Raw genomic sequence first — 19,109 nt, 5'->3', positions numbered from 1 at the left:
CTATGGAAAATAAAATAAATTTCGGGCTGTATTTATTAGACGAAGTATTAATATCATAAAGATATTATATATATAACCGGCTTATAAGATAACAAAAATTTATTAAAATATTATTATTTCATTTAATATATATTATACCTTGTTTAATATATACAGGGCACGATTTCGAATATCTTCCATATGGGTTAACAGGATTCGAATTTTAATGTGAACTGCAAATCCTATTATCCCATATGGAAGAAAATAAAAATATTACACTGTATATATTAATCGAGGTTGATAACATATTAAAACGTAAGTCGTTAGATTTAAATAAATCATTGAATGATATGGATATCATAATTTTTTTCAGTCCATACTGGATATCGGTTGGACAAGCACTAGAAAGGGAGACAGAATAATAGATAAAGAGAAAGATAAAGAGTGAGAATGACAGAGAGAAAGTTAGAGATATAGGAAGAAATTGAAATACAAAAATAACATGCATTCCCATGTATATACAACTCTCTTCAACTAGAAAACTTAGCATAATGGGTAAAGAACATACAACAGTTAAAATCAAAGATGAATTAAAAAAAACAAACTGAGATATAAAATCCAGCAGATGAATTAAACACCATCTTCAACGAAGATTAAAACACGAATGCACATAGTCCTCTAAATAACATGCTTATTGTCACAAGATATCAAAAAACGAAATGGTTAAAACTAGAATTGAGGAAGATAAAAACAATTTAAAACTACATATACTTTAAATTTTAATAAAATATTTGAATACATGCAACCAGACTGGAAATTTCAACATTTTAATGAACACAAGGAAATGAGAATTGAGAATTGGCGTAAGAAGAAGAAGATGAGAAATAGCGGAAAAAGAAGAAAAATTGACTTTCAGGGTGAAGGGGAAGAATGGGAAGAAGAACTTACCACCGTCTGCCAGTTCCGCCTTTGCTGCCGTCCGCCGATGCCGGCGTTCGCCAATGCTACCGTCCACCAATGCCGCCGTCCGCCGTCCACCGACCGCCAGACCTTCAATTTTGTGTATTTTCGATTAAAAACTTTCGAAACGAAAGAGATACAAAAGTTTCGAATAAAAAATAATTGAAGTACTGTTTTCCATGTTGGATATCGGAATTCGATATCTAACATCGAAAACTTATGCGTCATCCCCCCCCCTAATATGGACGTAGATGACCACATCGAGACGGATATCGATATCAGATACCATCACTATAGCAACCAATATCCGATATCTGGATATCGGAAAAAATGGATACCAGAAATTCCCTTTCCGGTATCTGATACAGCATTCGTCTAGATACCGTCATCCGATATCGGTATCGGGACGGCTGAACACTACTCCCTCTCTCTCTACCTACATCTATCCCTCTCTCTCTACATCTCTCCCTCTCTCTCCATCTCTCCCTCTCTCTCTGCATCTCTCCCTCTCTCTCTCCATCTCTCCCTCTCTCTCTGCATCTCTCCCTCTCTCTCTGCATCTCTTCCTCTCTCTACATCTCCCCCTCTCTCCTTACATCTCTCCCTCTCTCTCTACATCTCCCCCTCTCTCTTTACATCTCTCCCTCTCTCTTTACATCTCTCCCTCTCTATTTACATCTCCCTCTCTCTCTCTACATCTCTCCGTCTCTATCTACATCTCCATCTCTCCATTTTTCCCTCCTCTCTCTCTCTCTCTCCCTCCATTTTCTCTCTTTTTCTCCCCCCCTCCCTCTTTTCTGTCTCTATCTCTTCCCCCCTCTATATCCATATCTTCCTCTCTATCCCCTCTATCCCCTCTCTCCCCTTTTTATCTCTCCCTATATCTCCTTCCCCTTATCTCTTATCCCAGGGAAGGTCTGTTCGTGCGAGCGAACGGGCGATCGTGCGAATGTGTGGTGCGTTGCGGAATTCACACATTGCACCGCACACGATTTATGCACAACCCACCGCACACCACACATGGGTCTGTGGGGTGCGATTGTTGCGATGGTGTGGTTATATCGAAGCCCCTCCCCCCCTCCCCGCCGCCCTCTCTCCACCCCTCCGTGCCCCTGGCCCGCCTTCCCCAGCTGTCCACACACCCCTACCCTCCCTCTGCCCCCGCCCTCTCTCGCTGACGACTGGGGCTCTCTCCACCCCTCCTCCGCCCGTGGCCCCCCCTCCCCACTGCGCCGTTCCTCCCCCCCCCCCTCAAAAAACGGAGATGAAGAGCCCCTCCCTCTGCCGCTCGCACCCCCGCCCTGCCCAACTCTGCTTCCTCCACCCCCTATGCCAGAAACAAGATCTGCAGGCGAGGACCTGGGGTGGTGGCCGGAGTGGCCACTGGCGGCAGTTTCTTCCTTCGCCGGCGCCCTTGTCTGGGCGACGTGGTGGAGCCGCCCTGGCCCGTCGACAATGAGCTGTGCGAATTTGTGCGATGTGCGGTGCAGATTTCCGCACAAATCTGCAACGCACATCGCACGGAGCTTCTGGTGCGTGCAAAAATTCACACAGTTGGTGCGAATTTTAGCACCGCACACCCTTCTCTATCTTATCCATCTCTCCCTCTCTGTCTCCCTAACCATCTCTCCCTCTTCCTCTCTCTAATCATCTCTTCCACTATCTCTCTAACCATCTCTCCCTTGAAGATTTTAGATTATATGTTTTTATGAATTTCAAAATAAACTGAGAAGAGATAACAAAATGTATGTTTTTATTTTGTTATGATGAAAGTTACAAGGACATTTTGGTAAAATGAAAAATGCCTTTGAACGTGAGCATAGAAAAGAGGTAAAATAAAAAGGGAGAAGAGGGGATGAAAGATGCATCGGGTTGGAAAGAAAATTGCAGGCTGAACGCAAGAAATAAGAGTCCAGAAATAGAGAAAGTCTGTTGGTGAAGAAAAAGGTTTACAAGAAATCGACAAGGAAGATAGATCAATCTCCAGTACAGCTCCAAAGATCAGATTTCTCAAGCTGATAATCAGGCTCGTTTTTCTTTTCTTTCTTCTGTCATCATCTTTCAAAATTGTTCATCTCTCTCTCTGTGTTTTTGAAAATCGAAACTGCTCTGTTATTGATCTTTCAAAATCGTTCATCTCATCTCTCTGTCTTTTTGAAAATCTAAACTGCTTTGTTATTGATTTTCAAAATCGTTCATCTCATCTCTCTGTCTTTTTGAAAATCGAAACTGCTTTATTATTGATTTTCAAAATCGTTCATCTCATCTCTCTGTCTTTTTGAAAATCGAAATTGTTCTGTTATAGTTTTTCAAAATCGCTCATCTCTCCATCTGTGGAAAATTGAGATTCATTTGTCTGCTGAAAAACGAAATTCATTTTTTGTTTATTCTTTTCTAAATCATTTGATTCATCAGTCTATTGAAAAATTGAAATTCAGGACACTATTTCTAAAATCGAAATCTCTGAACATCGTTTTTAAAATAAAATTTCAGAACATTGTTTCTAAAATCAAAATCTCTGAACATCGTTTTTAAATCGTTTTTCAAGAGAACAAAAATTCAGATCGACAGTTCAGAGATTGAATTTTAAATTGAATATTAAATTCTTTAAACTGAGAATCAAATCTTATAGTGAGATCTGTTGAAATTTTTGTTATCTCTCTGAAGTGTGATTTCATATCCTACATTGATAACTGTTAAAAATTCATCTTAAATTTCTGAAGTGGGAATCAAATACTATCTTCATTACTGTTTAAAATTTCAGTTTGAAATCTCTGAATTGCAAAGAAAATCCTACAGTCATAACTGTTAAACTTTCTCTTTAAAATCTCTGAATCTCAAAATTGACTTCTAAAATAACTGTTGATTCTGCAGATTTTAACATCCTTGTATTTGAAATCAAAAGATAAAATCATTACTTTGAAATTTTACAATTTCAATTTTCAGAAATTTGAACTGAGTATTAAAACTCTTGACTGTTGAATCTGTGTCTTACAACTCCTTTATCTCATATTGAACTTTAAGACAGTGATTGTTGAATATTTCAACTATTGTGAATTTCAATATCCTTACCTTGAAAATCTTATTGTCCTAAAGCTAATCCTAAATTCTGGGTTAACTTGATCCGAATTTAGAGAATATAATTCTGGTGCAGAAGTGAAAATTTCTTGTTGAGATTGGTATTGTTTCTTAGCTAACTTCTCAGGAACGTGGAAGACATTTTGTTTGAATCATTTCAAGAGTTCTTACAGCATTTGTGAGACTAGAACTACTACCTCAACTAAAGGCGATTTTTGGAAGCTGGGAAGGACTTGAGTGGTCCAGTGGAGAAGAAGTGAAAGCAAGGATTCCTTAAAAGGAGCTAAGGGGGTTCAAGGACATTCTTGTTTTTCAATTTTCTAGATAGGAGGTATCCGTGTATCCCTATTACCAGGCTGTTTTAGCTTGGGGGGCTATAAACTTGGTTAGGGACATATTATAACTCCGGTTGGATACCCCGGGACAGGAGTAAGGGATTAGCCCTAACCTGTATAAAAATTCTGGGTGTCCACCTCTTCCCTCTAGATAATTAGATATTAAAAAAAAAATAGTACAATAAGTAAATTAGGAAAGAGGGATTGGTCTAATTCACCCCCCCCTCTTAGACCATTCGTAGGATATAAATCCAACATCCCTCTCCCTCTCTATCTCTCCCCCCCTCAACCCCCCTCACTCTTACTACGTAGTCTCATCCAGTCTATATAAATATATTTCACTATCAACCTATGTAAATGCTTACATCTACCTTAATCTATTTTCTGTACTAATTGAATCGGTAAACATATATCCATTTATATAATTTCCATATGTTTGTGTACCAGCAGTCCATCTATCATCTTTTCATCTGGCCAATTATCCTATTTATTTACCTAAATTATTGTCCAGTTAGATGTAGCATTTTCCTGTCTATTTTTATCTTAATATATTCATAAATCATTCTATCGTCTTTTTTCAACTCATGTTCTTTCTCCTTTTTTCAATGATGATGTGAAACCATCTATAAACAATTGCAGAATAAAATGTAGACAAACAAATCCAGGAGATATTAATGATTATCAATAAAACAACACAAGGATAATACCCAAGGTGTTCATCATGTTCCTCGTCACATCCTCGTGGTAACACTGTCAAGAAGAGGGAAAAGACTCCTTGATCTATGAAAAAGCTCAATAGGAAACCTCCAAAACCTAATGCCAAAACAAGGAAAAAGAATAGGAACAAAAATTGCCCAAAATCCTAAAAGATAGGAACTGCCTCGATATATCTATCAATGTCTTCCCATTCTATTAAGATAGATCCTTATCCGCCCATCACTCCTTGATTACATCTATATGTGAATGCGTATACATTTGTCTTTCTCAACATAAAGATTTGCATCATACTGAATCACCCAATGCGAAGGCCAGATTTCAGAAGAATGTTGCTAAAAAACAGACACAATAAATTATAACAAAAAACAAAAAAGAGCAGATGTCTTTACTTGTAGGGTTGGAGATTTAAGACTGAGGACCGGTCAAACCGGCAAAACCGGGACTGTAGGTTCTCCATTTGAGGTTGGACTGATTGGGCAGGTAGGTTTAGGTCCATGGGTCAAACTGAACCAATAATAAATGATCAGATATTTATATAACACTTTTTAAAAAGATTCTAAAAATATTAAATCCAACACATCGGAGCAATTTCTATTGATCTCAACACAGCTGCAGTATACTTGATGAAGATGAATTCTTCTTTTAAGGTGGGTTGCAAGAACCCATCAAACCCTCCTCTACAATTGAACATTTCTTCTTTCTCTATTCACCCCAAAGGAAGGGAAGTGTGGAGGAAGAAAGACCAAGAGAGTCAAATTGAGATAGAGAGGAAAAGAATGGAAGGAAGGCAAAGGGGTATTCATTACCAGCGGTTCTAAAGCACCTCATGTTAATATGCAGCATAACCACTAACTTATGTTTTCTACTTTGAGTGTCACGTTGACTAGTCAACCTTACCAGAATGGACCAAAACTGAATCTAACTTTAGGTAAGGTTTAGGTCTTTGATAAAACCCAGACCAGACCTGCCACATCAATTCCTATTTACAGATTTCATTCACCAACTTTGCTGATCATAAGGCCATCCATTCTCTTCACTGTGGCCTTTACACCAAAAATCAACCTTTTTCTCAAGAAAATAGCCCAAACCAAAAAGTTTTGAGAACATGAATCTGCCCACATCAAACTAATCTTCAGAACCAAAATTTCTCAGCTCTTCATCGGCTTTGATGAAACATACAGAGAAAAAAAGGCGAGAGAAAAAGAGCTCCCACTGAGAAACAAGCATAAAACATTAACACAAAATATTGACATAAAGAAATCTCTTTGAACACCGAGTCGCTGAAATTCCCTGCTATGTTCTGACAAGTAGTCTTGCTCTTCCAGGGTTCAACAAGGATTCAGACATGACCCATCCCTGCACAGGAAATACACCCAAAAAAGGTGAAAAAAAAGTCAACCAGAGAATCAAACAAGAACTTCAGTTTGTTTTCATAGTATTCACCTGTTCAGCCGCCTTCCCCTTGAAATTTTCGTACACAGTCGACACGATGTCACAAGACTCACTAATATGAGAGTTGAGATCGAAAATTGAACTGGGTGTGCTCGAGAAGGCTTCCAGTCTCTCTGATCTACCTTGCTTGCTTTTCTTCTTCAGTGCTTGCTTTGAATTTGATGAGAAAATGAAATGAAGAACGTGGGCCTGCCGAAAAGCTGAAATTGAGTTTCTTAATTGGAGCATGAAAATCGACCAAAGTTCAGGCTTACGTGGAATGCAGCTTTCAGGATGTCGTCGGACTCAGCTTTGTCCTTGAGTAATGCATATACCTTATTTTTTGTTGGATTGTATGTGATAATATATCGCTCTTCCTGGAAAAAATAAGAAAAATTGAAAGAGATCGAGTGTTATTATTTGCCTTAAAGAAGCACTAGATGTGCAAATTTGCCGATTGCCTGTGTCTATTACCTCGAACAGGGGCCTCACTTGGAGAAATGAGTCAGCATCCTGGAAGGCCTCGCCAAATCTTGAGCCTGTGGCTTGGCCTTAGTTCGTTGAATTGAAGTTTTAAAAAAACCCAGGCAAATATTTCACCTTGCTATATAGGCCGATAAATATTTACACAAGCTTCAATTTTTTAGAAGATACAGTAAATAATACAAACTTTATAGAGTTGATTAAATTTAAAACTCTTGATTCATTGGTCATTATAAACAACACCAACAAATATAGGATGGCCATTGAGATAAACAGAACAACTTTTCTGAATCTAAATTACGTTACGACAGTTATATAATTGATATTATAAGTTACTTCTTGAACCCCAATAACACTTTACATTAATTAGAACTAACAAAACGCAATTTACCTTAACATAAATACCACAAATAATAAAAAACCATTGACCATAACATTTATCTTTAACTATTCCTCGCTTACCCAAAACAACTGGGGTATTTTTAGCCCACGGTGGATCAAAAATATGTTCTTTGTAGTTCCCTTCCACCAATGAGGGCACAAGACCTGCCAAACACATGAGATCACAGCCATGAGGAGACAGAGTTTAGAAGAAAAAGAGAAATGTTTCATGGATAGTAGTCAACCAACCAGTCTTAAGATATGATTCGACTGCTACAGAGAATCTTGCCCTGTTCAAGGTGTTCAGCACCACGGATTTCACCTACGTGAAGAATAAAATTTAATGCAACTTGAAAATGGAAATAGTCACCTTAGATTTACAATTAAGAGCAGATTTCAGATCGAGACGGACCTCCTGATATGAGCTGAATAGATACCCACACGACAGCAGAGCAAAGGACATTGCCAGAGATGGCTTCTTCTTTGAGATTAGTATGCTCAACCCAGTACCAAGCTTTGAGGGTAAAACAGTGAGAATATAATCAGAATAATTTGGTTCTAGAAATTATCATAAAGCATGATTTCATGATTATAAATCAGGAATAAATAATATATTGTTATGTCATACCAAATCAGCAATGTTTGCAACACACTCGCCTTTAGCAGTTACATCCCCAATGTTCTCACCCTTAGCATATGCTTTATATATTGGGGTGCGAGTAGAGGTGGAGGTCACAGCTGCAACGTTCTGCATCAGGAAAAAGTCCAAATATACATATAAGAGTTTCTAACTACAAATATTTGTTGTTATTGCCAATGGGTTCCTTCAAAAAAAATATTTTGGCAAATGGGTCCCACCTTTGCCACGTTGGCCGCACAAGCCAGGGGTAAGAAGAGATGAGGCGCGGCGGCAGTCACCAGCTCTACTCCTGCGCCTATTTCCATCAGAAGATCACCGGCGAATCGAAGCTGAAGAAAATTCCCCAAAATTCGTTCAAAATTTTAATGAATGGATAAATTTGAAAAAAAAAAAAATTAAAAATTTTGGGGCTAGGCTCTGCCTGCTTTAAGTCGTAGTCAAATTTTTTCCCCTGGCGGGCAAAGAGCATTTTCCCAACGCGGCCAGCTCCATCCTACAGGAATTTTTTTTTTTTAAAGAAACAGGAAAATATATTATAAATACATAAGTTCACGTCTTCAGAATTGTAAACAAATAAGTTCAATGAGAAATTCGCTTCCCCTTATTAAACTGAGAGAATTCCTCATACCTTCAAAACCCAGTTAATGGCCACAGCGCCTGAAGCTGCTGTGTTCCTGGAAATCCCAACGGAGTTGAGAAGTGACTGAGTGGTAAAGACGCTCATCGCTCCCCCAAAAAAATACTGAGAACATGCACAATACGATATTAAATAGCGGTTAATACGGTAATCAAGAAATTACCGAATTGTAGAACCCAGATAAGAGATAAGTATGTTCTTACTTTCAACGCTCTCCATGTCATGTATGGCACATATGAAGGCGTGACGCTGTGAGGGAACCCTTCAGGGACCACGTATGACCTTATGAAGGATACGAGCTCCTGCAGAACGTTTTACCCATGAGGATAAAGACTTCGGCAGGATAATTCCCAAGTTTTGGCCCAAAAAAAACATGGATCTTCGGTGGAGATGCCGGTCAGCAAAAAAAAACAAAAACTTATCAAGAAACTTTAATAATAATGACGTGAAATATGGTCAGAAACCAAATGAGTAAAAAGGATAATTCCTCAATTTATTGTTAGAAATAGGGCAACCATTAGATCATGATGCGGGAGAAATTCAGCAGATGGATTATGGTTTGAAATATGGTCTGATCAAACGCGCATAGCATAACATTAGGAAGACGAGACGAGACTAGCCCGTTGAATTTGAAAACGAAATTGAATTTAAAAAAAAAAACTCAAAAACCAGCTCGAAATCGACGACCGGACTCACATCGACAGGAGCCATGGGCGAATGCTGAACGGGGACAGCCCTAACGGAAGCCCCTCTTCTCTGCTTGCCAGATCCCTCTTCCACGGCGACGTACTTCCACTTCTTCCCGTCGACCTCCTCCAAGCACACAACCCTCGCCAAATCAGGCTCCCGCCGGCCGTGCAACAACCGAAGCTCCCCCGCCTCGCTGGCCTTCTCCGCCATCGTCGACAGCGGCGACGCCGTCAGCGGCGGCGCCGACGCGAGCGTGGCAGCGGCCGACGCGCGCATCGCCTCCCTCACCAACATCCTCGCGTCCTGAGCGGCCGGCGGCGAATTCTTGAAGCTGATCGGCGCCATCGGCGGAGAACGAAATCCACGGCCCTCTTTTATAACCGGCTAGGGTTGCTGGTGGTGGGGGCGCCCGACAGCGACGCCATGGCCATGAGCTTTGTGTTCTCCGCCCGCTTCAATCTTCAATTTTCCGCGAGATCTGCTCACAGAATCCACATTCCTGCCACCTGCGCAAAGATTCCACCCCCGCAATTCGCCAAGATCGATCGAGATTCGCGTCTTCGATCCGTCGCCCTGCTCAAGAACTGACGATCACCTGTTTATACGCCTATATTTATTCGTTTAAAATAGCGTTGACCGCCGGCCGTTGGGTCAACGCTCGGATCGCGGTCACGTGCGGGTGACGAATCGGATTGAGCTGAATCCGGACTCGTGGCTGGCGATCCATATCTTGGCCCGCCACGTGGAATTGTGGGCCCCACCGCCCCTCTTTTCTTGTGGCCTACAGTGGTGCTGACCTGGCGTGTGGGCCCCATTCCCAACTACGATGACGATGACGATGACGAATAGAGTGTGCCGTCCCCAACTGATTATGGCTCTGGCTTAGTGTTTCTCGGCACGTCGTTGTGCGGTGCGGTTTGAATTTTTTGTAGGTCTTCGCCTCGTCTCTCTGTCTCTCGTGATTTTCGGATTGTTCTACCTTGTGTCGTCGTTGTGCTGTGCGGTTTGAATTTTTCTTATGTCTTCACCTCGTCTTTCTGTCTCTCGTGTTTTTCTGATTGTTCTACCACGTGTCTTCGTTGTGCGGTGCGGTTTGAATTTTTCACGTGTCTGCACCTCGTCTTTCCGTCTCTCGAGGGCGGTTTTTCATATGGGAGTAATTAAATAACATTTTGGGGGTTTATTGCAGTTGGGCAAGCATTAATGTACATGAATCAAATTTGAACAGTCTTATCTGCGCCTCAGAACTCTGTGTCAAAGCAAGCCACGAATGCCTTACTCACCATTGACCGTGCAAACGGAATGTAACTGAGACTATACCTGAAAAGAAAACGGTTTCAAATTTTAACAATTTTTTTTATAAAAAATTATATACATCTCTGAGTTACCAGACGAGGGCTGCAAATTCCAAGATGACGGCCAAGAGCGTGAGCGCCTTGTTGTGGACCTGCCCACGGAAATTATACCCATCATCTTGTAAAAATAAAAAATAATGGAATTTGCTGTGAAGTTTGACTTTACATAAAAGGCGCAGAACAAGGCGATTATAAGGCTGGCGAGATAAATGGCTGAGGCATAGATTCTGACTGGGTCAAGCATCATGACCACTTGACGCTTCGGCCCGATGAGGAAGGCGGTGCTGTCATTATAGCAATTATAAGAGGGTGAAGAAAATTTGGACTTTTCTAGCTTTCATTAATAGAATACGATTGATTGTAGGAACATCTAGCTGACTCAAGTTGACATATTCTTTCCGATTTGGAATGTTATTGATTAATCTCCTTCCAATTAGAGGTTAGAAGACTTCGGAAAAAAGAACAGACCTTCCGAGTGCACAGAGATTGCCAAACGTGAACGTTATCCCAAATTTGACCGGGTTAAAGAAAACAAGCATCGACTGCAATACAGAACAAAAAAAACGTCATCCTTGGATATAATTTCAATAAAACAGATACCAAAGGAACCAGTAAATTTAAAAAAATGAAGAAATGAGGGGGCGACTATTCAGTAACACTGATACAAAAACAAAAATCTAGAAAATAATTTGGCTGTTCACGTTTACAGTCTGATGCTCAGTCAGCTTAAGCCGATGCTATTTTGATCACAAAAATGTATTTGAATCTCACAATATTAGAAAATCTAATATACCAATTAGAGCAATGGATATGCAAGGTGGAAAAATACTTCCAAAGAAATCTGGTGGTATAGTGCAGGGACGCGTACGGGACGATTTTTTCGTCCCATTATGAAAAAATCGTCCCGTCCAAAGATACGGACGGAAAAAACTGTCCGTTTGGAGGTCTCGGACGTTGGACGGACGAATCTGGACGGAAAACCGCTGGATTCACATCCGACGGTTGAGATGTAGCCACGTGGCCTCACAGTGACAATTTGCATCAAAGTTCCTGTTTTTTTACGTGCGTGCAAACGGACGCTTCGCATTCTCTCTCCTCCGTAATTCCCTAAAAAACTTAGAAAAATCTATATTAATATTATTAAAAATATAATATGGGTTTTTTTCGTCCGGGACGAGGGACGGGACGAAAACTCGTCCCAGCAGGACTGGATGGGACGAAAGTTCGTCCCAGGAGGACTGGACAGGACGGTTTTCTAACCGTCGGATGAAAATTCGTCCCGTCCTTCGTCCCTGCGCTGAATCCGGACGTCGGACGGGACGAAATTCGTCCCGTCCCGTCCATCGTCCACATCCGGGATGATCCGGAACTATATCTGATGGATGACGAGTGACGAGGAGCACCTGATGGTGACTTCTACTTAGCTGGAGGAACCTATGGGGAAGTGGTTCTCTTTTGAAGAGGACTGTGCAGGCTTCGGCAATTGGGATGACTTCCAAACCCAGTTTTTCCAGAACTTTTGCATCAAGCCCAGGGAAGCCTACTGCTACCTTTACCAGTATCAGCAAACAGGCACCACCGATGAATTAGTTGGCACCTTTGTGGAAATCATCAGAGCTCTACTGAATGTGCCGGAGGAGACGCCTACGAATGCACTCTTTACAGCACTCCGACCCAAGATTCGAGCAGAGGTCATTTGTGCCAAGCCCAAGGAGGGGGTGGGCACGGCCCCCAAGCAGCAGTAAACCCTTAGGACCTCAGAAGTAGACGAAGCTCTTCGATGGCTAATGCGCAGACCGAAATATCCAAGATTATTGCCGGTACAATGAGAAGTTTTTCCCTGGGACACCGGTGCAGTAAAGAACTCTGTCTACATGTAGTTGCCAAAGGGTATGACTCAGAAAACTCAGACTGAGAATCTTGCTATTGGGCAGATAATCATGGTAATGGGACAGGCACACATTTATCGTTGGCATACATGTCGCTGGTTCAGTTCTGGGAACTCCCTCAAGATGGCAGGCTCACCAGCTGACCAGCACAATTCAGGCATGCAAGGTGATTGTGCTGGCCGATATGGGCTGGCAGACAACTTCATCTGTCGAATTTTTGCTACAGAACTGAGATGTGACTTTGAAGCGACAGTGGTCTATTTCAACAGGCTGGGGGACAGGCATTGTACCCGCAACACCAAGGTCTGCCAAAATATCTCCATTTTAATTCAGGATTACAGGATCACTGTGGATTTCCTTCTGGAGAGTTCTCTGGATCCATGACATTTTGGGTCCTGGGTGGCAAAACATGTAGGGGTAGACCCACACTCACTGGGATCAACTGCTCTTCTGATTCTGAGTGGATGGGGTAAGGTACACCCTCAAAGGGAATACAGACTCCAGCCAAATGCATTCATTACACACTCCGAGGGGCTGACAGAAGATTCATACACCTATCACGGGTCTGCACACCCTCTACTGGTCCCTGCCCATCGGTGAGACCCAGTCAGACTATGGGGCCCAACCCAGCATTAACAAAACTTCAGAATTTTTGCCCAAATGTGTTCACCACTCGTAGAGCCCTGTCACCACCATGGCCTCTCGACCATCAAATCGTCCTCCCAGGTTTGAGTCCAGTGCGTTGTCGCCTTTATAGTTATTCTCCCTTTCAAAATGATTAATTGGAAAAGCTGGTGAGTGAGAAACTTGCATCCGCCATCAGACCATCGTAGAACTCTTTTTTGAGTTCCACACCGCTGGCCACGATGAAGGAAGGTGCCTGGTGATTATGTCAGCTGCTGAGCCCTAAACAAGGCAACCGTCCCAAACCATTTCCCATTCTATCGGTAGACAAGCTCCTTGAAGAAGTTCTCCACATGGCAGTGTTCCTAAAGCTCGACCTGCAATCAGGCTATCATCAGATATGAATGCATGATGCAGACATCGAGGAGACTGCATTCCATGCACATCGAGGTCACTATTAAGATATGGTGATGCCGTTCGGGGGTTATGCAATGCCCCAGAAATCTTTAAGGCACTCATGAATCAAATTTTCAAGCTCTTCCTCCGGAAGTTCATTCTAGTCTTCTTCAACTACATCTTTGTTTACAGCTGTTAAAACAAGGAGCATACACAACAGCTACGACAGGCATTGCAGATTTTTGGTAAGCATACTTTGCACCTCATTGCCAAGAAATCCTTCTTAGGTCAGAGAAATCAGCCGTACTTGGGGCACCAGATTTTAGCTGAAGGGGTATCCAAGGATGTGATTCAGATCAAGGCAATTCAAGATTGACCAATGCTGCAGAATGCTCAAAATTTTCTGGGGTATCAGGTTTCCGTGTACTAAAAGGCATAAAAGAAGAAGAGTTAACCACTTCGGAAAGTCCACGTCAGCTCGTGGACTCTGATAGAGTCAATGAGGCTATAAATAAAGGAGAAGCGCAGCACGGGGAGGACAAGTTTATTCTCTTAAAGAAGTCCACGAGGCCTGTCAGCAGGAGAGGCCTGCGTCCAGAGGGATAGAGAGATCCTGGTTCGCTCATCTTTCATTTCTTCATTTGTATGCAACGATTACCACCACTGGTGGAACTCTATTTCATTTCACTTGGTTCTTGATCCGAATTTCCATATTTGATTCTTGCCGGCACAAGAAGTGCCTATTTGAACTGTTTTGTTCTTGGATCTTATCAGCCATGTACTAAAGGTACTTCCTGGCTGGATGTGCCACCGTCGCTTAGCCCTGACACAATTACTTAGAAGCACTGAAGTACAGAAGCACTGAAGATGGATTTGAAGCACTGAAGCTTGGTCCTTTGAAGCACTGAAGCGCACTCTGTCCTCCACACTGGTAATCATGCTACTTGATTTTCTCAGACATCCATACTCGAGTTGGGAGGATCAGATTTGGGCATGATCCTCATGCAGCAGGACCATCCCAATCCTTATTCCAGCCAACCTTTATCTCTGATGGCACGATCACATTCAGCATGTGAGCAGAACTTGATGGCAGTTGCGTTGGCTGTCAGTAAGAGGCATCATTATCCCATTTATCTGCCTTTCCTCATCCTGACAGATATCATTGCTTGAAGCGTCTCCTAGAGCAGCACGAGGTACAGGGCAAGTACCACCATCTCTTATCCAGGCTCATGAGCTATCAGTTCATCATCCATTGTAAAGAGAAAAAGTTCAATATGGTGGCTGATGCCCTCTTCAATTTCATCTCTGTAGCTCAATGGATTGAGAGGAAGTGATGCACGACCTGATCTTGAACTTCCATCTCGGAAGTTTTTTACAAAGCATTTCCCCTGAGTTTTGATGTCCAGGTAGGCAGAGAATCATCCAAATGCCACTCAGATTTCAGCTTATGATTTATCCTAGTGAATATAGAGTACGCACTTTATGCACTTCTACTCGTTGGTACACCAAACCTCCGTTCAAACTGACTCCAGATGTATTCTTATTTATTTTTACCATGAAAGGTATGCAGACAGAGATGGAAATGAAGATAGATTTGAAGGAAAACAATGATACAGAGTGATTCTGAGATTCCCGCTTATTTCAGGAGTCTTACTAGAATACCATGTGAAACCTACAACAACTACCATTCATCCATATCTCTCTAAAAATGATCAATGCAAAATTCCAGGCATTTTGATATGGCCCTGCTGGCCGTATTAAACCTCTGAAGTAATGGTGGTTCAAATGTAAAGAAATGGGAGTTAGAATTTGTCGAAATGGTTCCTGAGATAACTAAGAGAAAACAGAGAATGAGAGAAGAAAAAAGGAGTCCCCAACGATGGAGAGTGAAATGGTTGATGAGGACCATCTAGAAGTAAGAAGAGTGATGCACTTTGACTGATCTGTAGGAATAGGAGTCATTTGCATAAGGCAAAGGAAGAGGGCTCACAGCAATAGGGAAGAAAGGAAGAGGGCCAGGGGCTGTGGATTATAGTGATTCTCCGTTTCAGTACTAAGCCGTTGCTTCTTCCTAGTCTTCCTATTTGCTCCGTTCTTTAATCATCACTCTTATTAGATTATAATGACCTTAGCATTCAACTACGCTACTATGTGGTGTGATTTTCTGACTAAAGATAGATGAAAACCATACAACTATAGACCTATTGAGGCAGTATTCTTCTAGAGCTTTCATGAAATGAGGAGGGAATAAAACAAGCTGAAATCCTGACGACGGCCGAAAATGAATAAAAACAAACAAATTTGGCAACAGGTAATAACCTAAAAGGTAACAAAGACATGCAGGAGACCACGAAAGAAAGAGATAGTGACGAGAAGAGGTGGGTATTAATGATATACCAACAAGGTACAAGCCAAGCCGACGCACAAACATACAGCAAAGCCATACAGCCTCTGCAGAAGAAGATGAAACAGGTTAAAATAATAACCATTCTCAGATTTACTAATCATAAATATAGAAGACGATTAAATATCCTCATCTTAGGATCGAACTAGACATAAAACAGTCCAATTTTGCACTTTTTTCCATCTGCAAGCCTCGTTTAAAGTCATTGAAACTGATATTTCCGCTACATTTTTTGCGATCACCCAAGAACGTTTACAAATGAAGCATACAGCGGGTTTCTTACTCGCAGTTCTAGCTAGGTATTCAAAAACCATAAACAGTGTCACTCTTTAATCATTTTAACACCGCCACTGCGGTGAATGGAGATGCCCAAAAGATGAAAGCGATGCCACCGGATGAACCATTTTTTGAGAAACTAAAACCCCAAATCTCACTTCGGACGAACAAACAAAACCGGACGTGATCAAGGGTCAAAACCCAGGAAAAAAGATCTGGCAGCCGACCAATCACCCGATCAACGGAGATCAAAACACAAATTATGAACACAAGATCCTTTGCTGAGCGGCAAGAAGAGATACAAAAAGCCTGGGAATTGGGATCAGGGAGCTGGATTAGAGGAAACCTGCTTGGTCGACAGGGTGCAATGGCGGTTGAAATCGTCGAAGAAGGAGCTATCTGCCCCCTCGTTGGCCTCTTCGTCCACCTCCATTCCCACCACCATTTTCGCCCTCTCCAGCACTCTTCCCATTTGCTCCATCTTCCTCTTCTCTCACCCCTCCAAGCCCAGTAGAACGCACACTCCAGGTCGCCATAGCAGAGAAGCCGACAATGTCTAGCAGAACGGAACGGGGCGGAATCCAACTCGTCATCCGTCATCCACTTCGTCCAGTCCAAGGGTATGGACGAAATTCGGGACGAAAATTCGTCCCGGGGACCACCGGACCGGACGGTTTTCGTCCCGTGAGACTAAAAAACCGTCCGCCCGGAGGTATCGGATGATGAACGGACGAATGTGGATGAAAAACCGCTGGATTCGTATCCGACGGTTGAGATATAGCCACGTGGCCTCCTATGACAATTTGCATGAAAGTCCCTTTATTTTTTCATGCGTGCAAACTGACGCCGTTAAGAAATAATTATACATATGTCCATTTGGAGTCTTTCTCCTCTGTATTTCCCTAAAAGACTTAGAAAAATCTATATTAATATATTAAAAATATCAAATGGTTTTTTCCGTCCGGGACGAGGGATGAAAATTCGGTTTTTTCCCAAACGGAACGAAAATTCATCCTGGGAGGACTGGACTGGATGGTTTTCGTACCATCAGATACTGTAATCCGCCGCGACTTTGGCATCCGTTTTCATCTCAGGGTTTGGATGACCATACTGGATACTGGTGTTGGAAATCAGGAACTAGTTATTTGTTCCGTATTTTGACTATTTCACTACTTACAGGATTAGTGAACCACACAAAATGATCTTGATTGGAATACAATCTTTATATGACAGGTACTAGTTATGTAAGGCTGCAAGACCTTGGTTTCACAAAGGGTGTTCTAATGTGTCAAGACTCATGACATTCCTAACATGTTCAAAGAAGTTAATATGTAATACATACTTTAAAATGGGAATGTTTATATATGTTTTAAAGGTATCTCATATTTTAGATATAAGATGGCCTGATCCTACTAGATTGAACCTCCATGAGGTGCCTCAACTTAATTATGTTGTCCTCAATTGTGAAAGAAAATGTGATGCTCCAGCATAGCCACAAGAAAATGATGATGAATTATTTTTTCTTTCATCTTTTATGAAGTTGATTATGGTGCCTTGTCATGTAAAGCCTTCAACGAACTAAACATAAAACTCTCCCTCTATAGCATTAAAATGAGCATTGTTTGGATATTTACGACACAACAAATATGTTCAATGTTCATAACTATATGGTAATAGATACACATTGTGTGTACATTAATTGATAAATATCACAATATGTATGTATATTGAGAGAGAAGGATATCATTGTTTAACAATAGACTAAGATCATAGTGGGTTATCACAATAATATTATTATTATTTCAAGATAATAAGCCAAATAACAATTAGTTGGCTTAACTAGTTGGCTAAAATAATAAGCCAAGAACATAACTATAGCCTGCTCGCGGCCACCGCCACGTCCGTCGGCCTGCCTCGTTTGTGGTTCACCCGTGGCTAGCGTCACCCGCAGCCGCCCGGCCGCCTCCCGTGCCTCTCCCGGGGATGTGGCCTGGAGCTGCCCGAGCCCGAGTCTGCCAGCCGCGCCGCCGCGCACGCTGTCTCATGCGCTTGTTCTCTCCTGATTCCTAAGTGTTCCTTCTAGTGATCCGAGATGGATATCAAATCAATACTGTAGCAAGTTTGAGGAAAGAAAAAGAGATCCAACACCCCAAAATTGGGTGGGTCCATCTAGAGATAAAAATTTGAAGAAACTAAGAGGACCACTCAAAGAAACAAGAAATCATAGACTTGTTTCGTCTGAAAGTGATTTTTTTGTCCATCTATGTTTCAGTTTTTAGATCTATATATCATTTGATGCTTCATTATGGTAATCAAGTTTGATTTGAGTTGATTGCGGCCAAAGCAGTGGCTTCCAAGGAAAATTCATGACCACTCTAAGAATTCATTTAGTTATCCTGATGGAGCGCCTCCCGACGGAGCCAACGAATCATCAACGGAACCGTCATCACCATCATCAGCCTCACCGCCGGTCTGTGTCCAGCCCGACCGGCACGCCAAAGCATCCGTGAAGACGCCCGGATTTAAATACCCCGGGTAGAGCATGTCCACGCCCGTATCTCGTGCTTTCATTATCTGTTTTCAGTCGATTGATTTCATGTCTGTGTTTGTCATGACGAGTTCACCGTATTCGTAATGACCTATGTGTCGTGTTTTAATCCGTCGTTTTATCTCGAGTTGTTTTATTAGTTTCCTCTGTTTTCTTGTTTTAAGTGTTGTAAAGGGGTCCCTTATTGGGCCCCCTGTATGTGTTGTGTAATGGGTCCATCATGGCTCCTATATAAGGCCATGATGGACCATGTACACTCAGATCTGGTTGTTGTGGAAGTTTTTTT

The 19,109-nt window shown here is 41.8% G+C and overlaps 2 protein-coding genes across 2 annotated transcripts; both read right to left on the bottom strand.

Moving 5' to 3' along the window:
• Window positions 1-6,126: 6,126 nt before the first annotated feature.
• RUS6 (root UVB sensitive protein (Protein of unknown function, DUF647)) lies at window positions 6,127-9,921 on the bottom strand. Its single transcript, XM_078578386.1, has 13 exons — window positions 9,338-9,921; window positions 8,845-8,943; window positions 8,633-8,746; window positions 8,426-8,497; window positions 8,223-8,333; window positions 7,993-8,112; window positions 7,777-7,878; window positions 7,614-7,686; window positions 7,446-7,529; window positions 6,975-7,039; window positions 6,776-6,877; window positions 6,513-6,710; window positions 6,127-6,425 (listed from the first exon to the last, which is right to left on the bottom strand). The coding sequence occupies exons 1-13, from the start codon at window positions 9,674-9,676 to the stop codon at window positions 6,363-6,365; spliced, it is 1,542 nt and encodes a 513-aa protein (XP_078434512.1). The 5' UTR covers window positions 9,677-9,921; the 3' UTR covers window positions 6,127-6,362.
• Window positions 9,922-10,488: 567 nt separating this feature from the next.
• LOC144705532 (Got1/Sft2-like vescicle transport protein family) lies at window positions 10,489-16,797 on the bottom strand. The gene is made up of 6 exons (XM_078578270.1): window positions 16,622-16,797; window positions 15,993-16,046; window positions 11,155-11,228; window positions 10,853-10,970; window positions 10,720-10,778; window positions 10,489-10,651 (listed from the first exon to the last, which is right to left on the bottom strand). The coding sequence occupies exons 1-6, from the start codon at window positions 16,754-16,756 to the stop codon at window positions 10,573-10,575; spliced, it is 519 nt and encodes a 172-aa protein (XP_078434396.1). The 5' UTR covers window positions 16,757-16,797; the 3' UTR covers window positions 10,489-10,572.
• Between the last annotated feature and the right edge of the window lie 2,312 nt (window positions 16,798-19,109).

The sequence above is a fragment of the Wolffia australiana genome, chromosome 7 (assembly GCF_029677425.1).
Source record: "Wolffia australiana isolate 7733 chromosome 7, ASM2967742v1".
NCBI classification, from domain to species: domain Eukaryota; kingdom Viridiplantae; phylum Streptophyta; class Magnoliopsida; order Alismatales; family Araceae; genus Wolffia; species Wolffia australiana.
The sequence above is the reverse complement of the archived record's forward strand: the minus strand, read 5'-3'. Positions and strand labels throughout refer to the sequence as shown.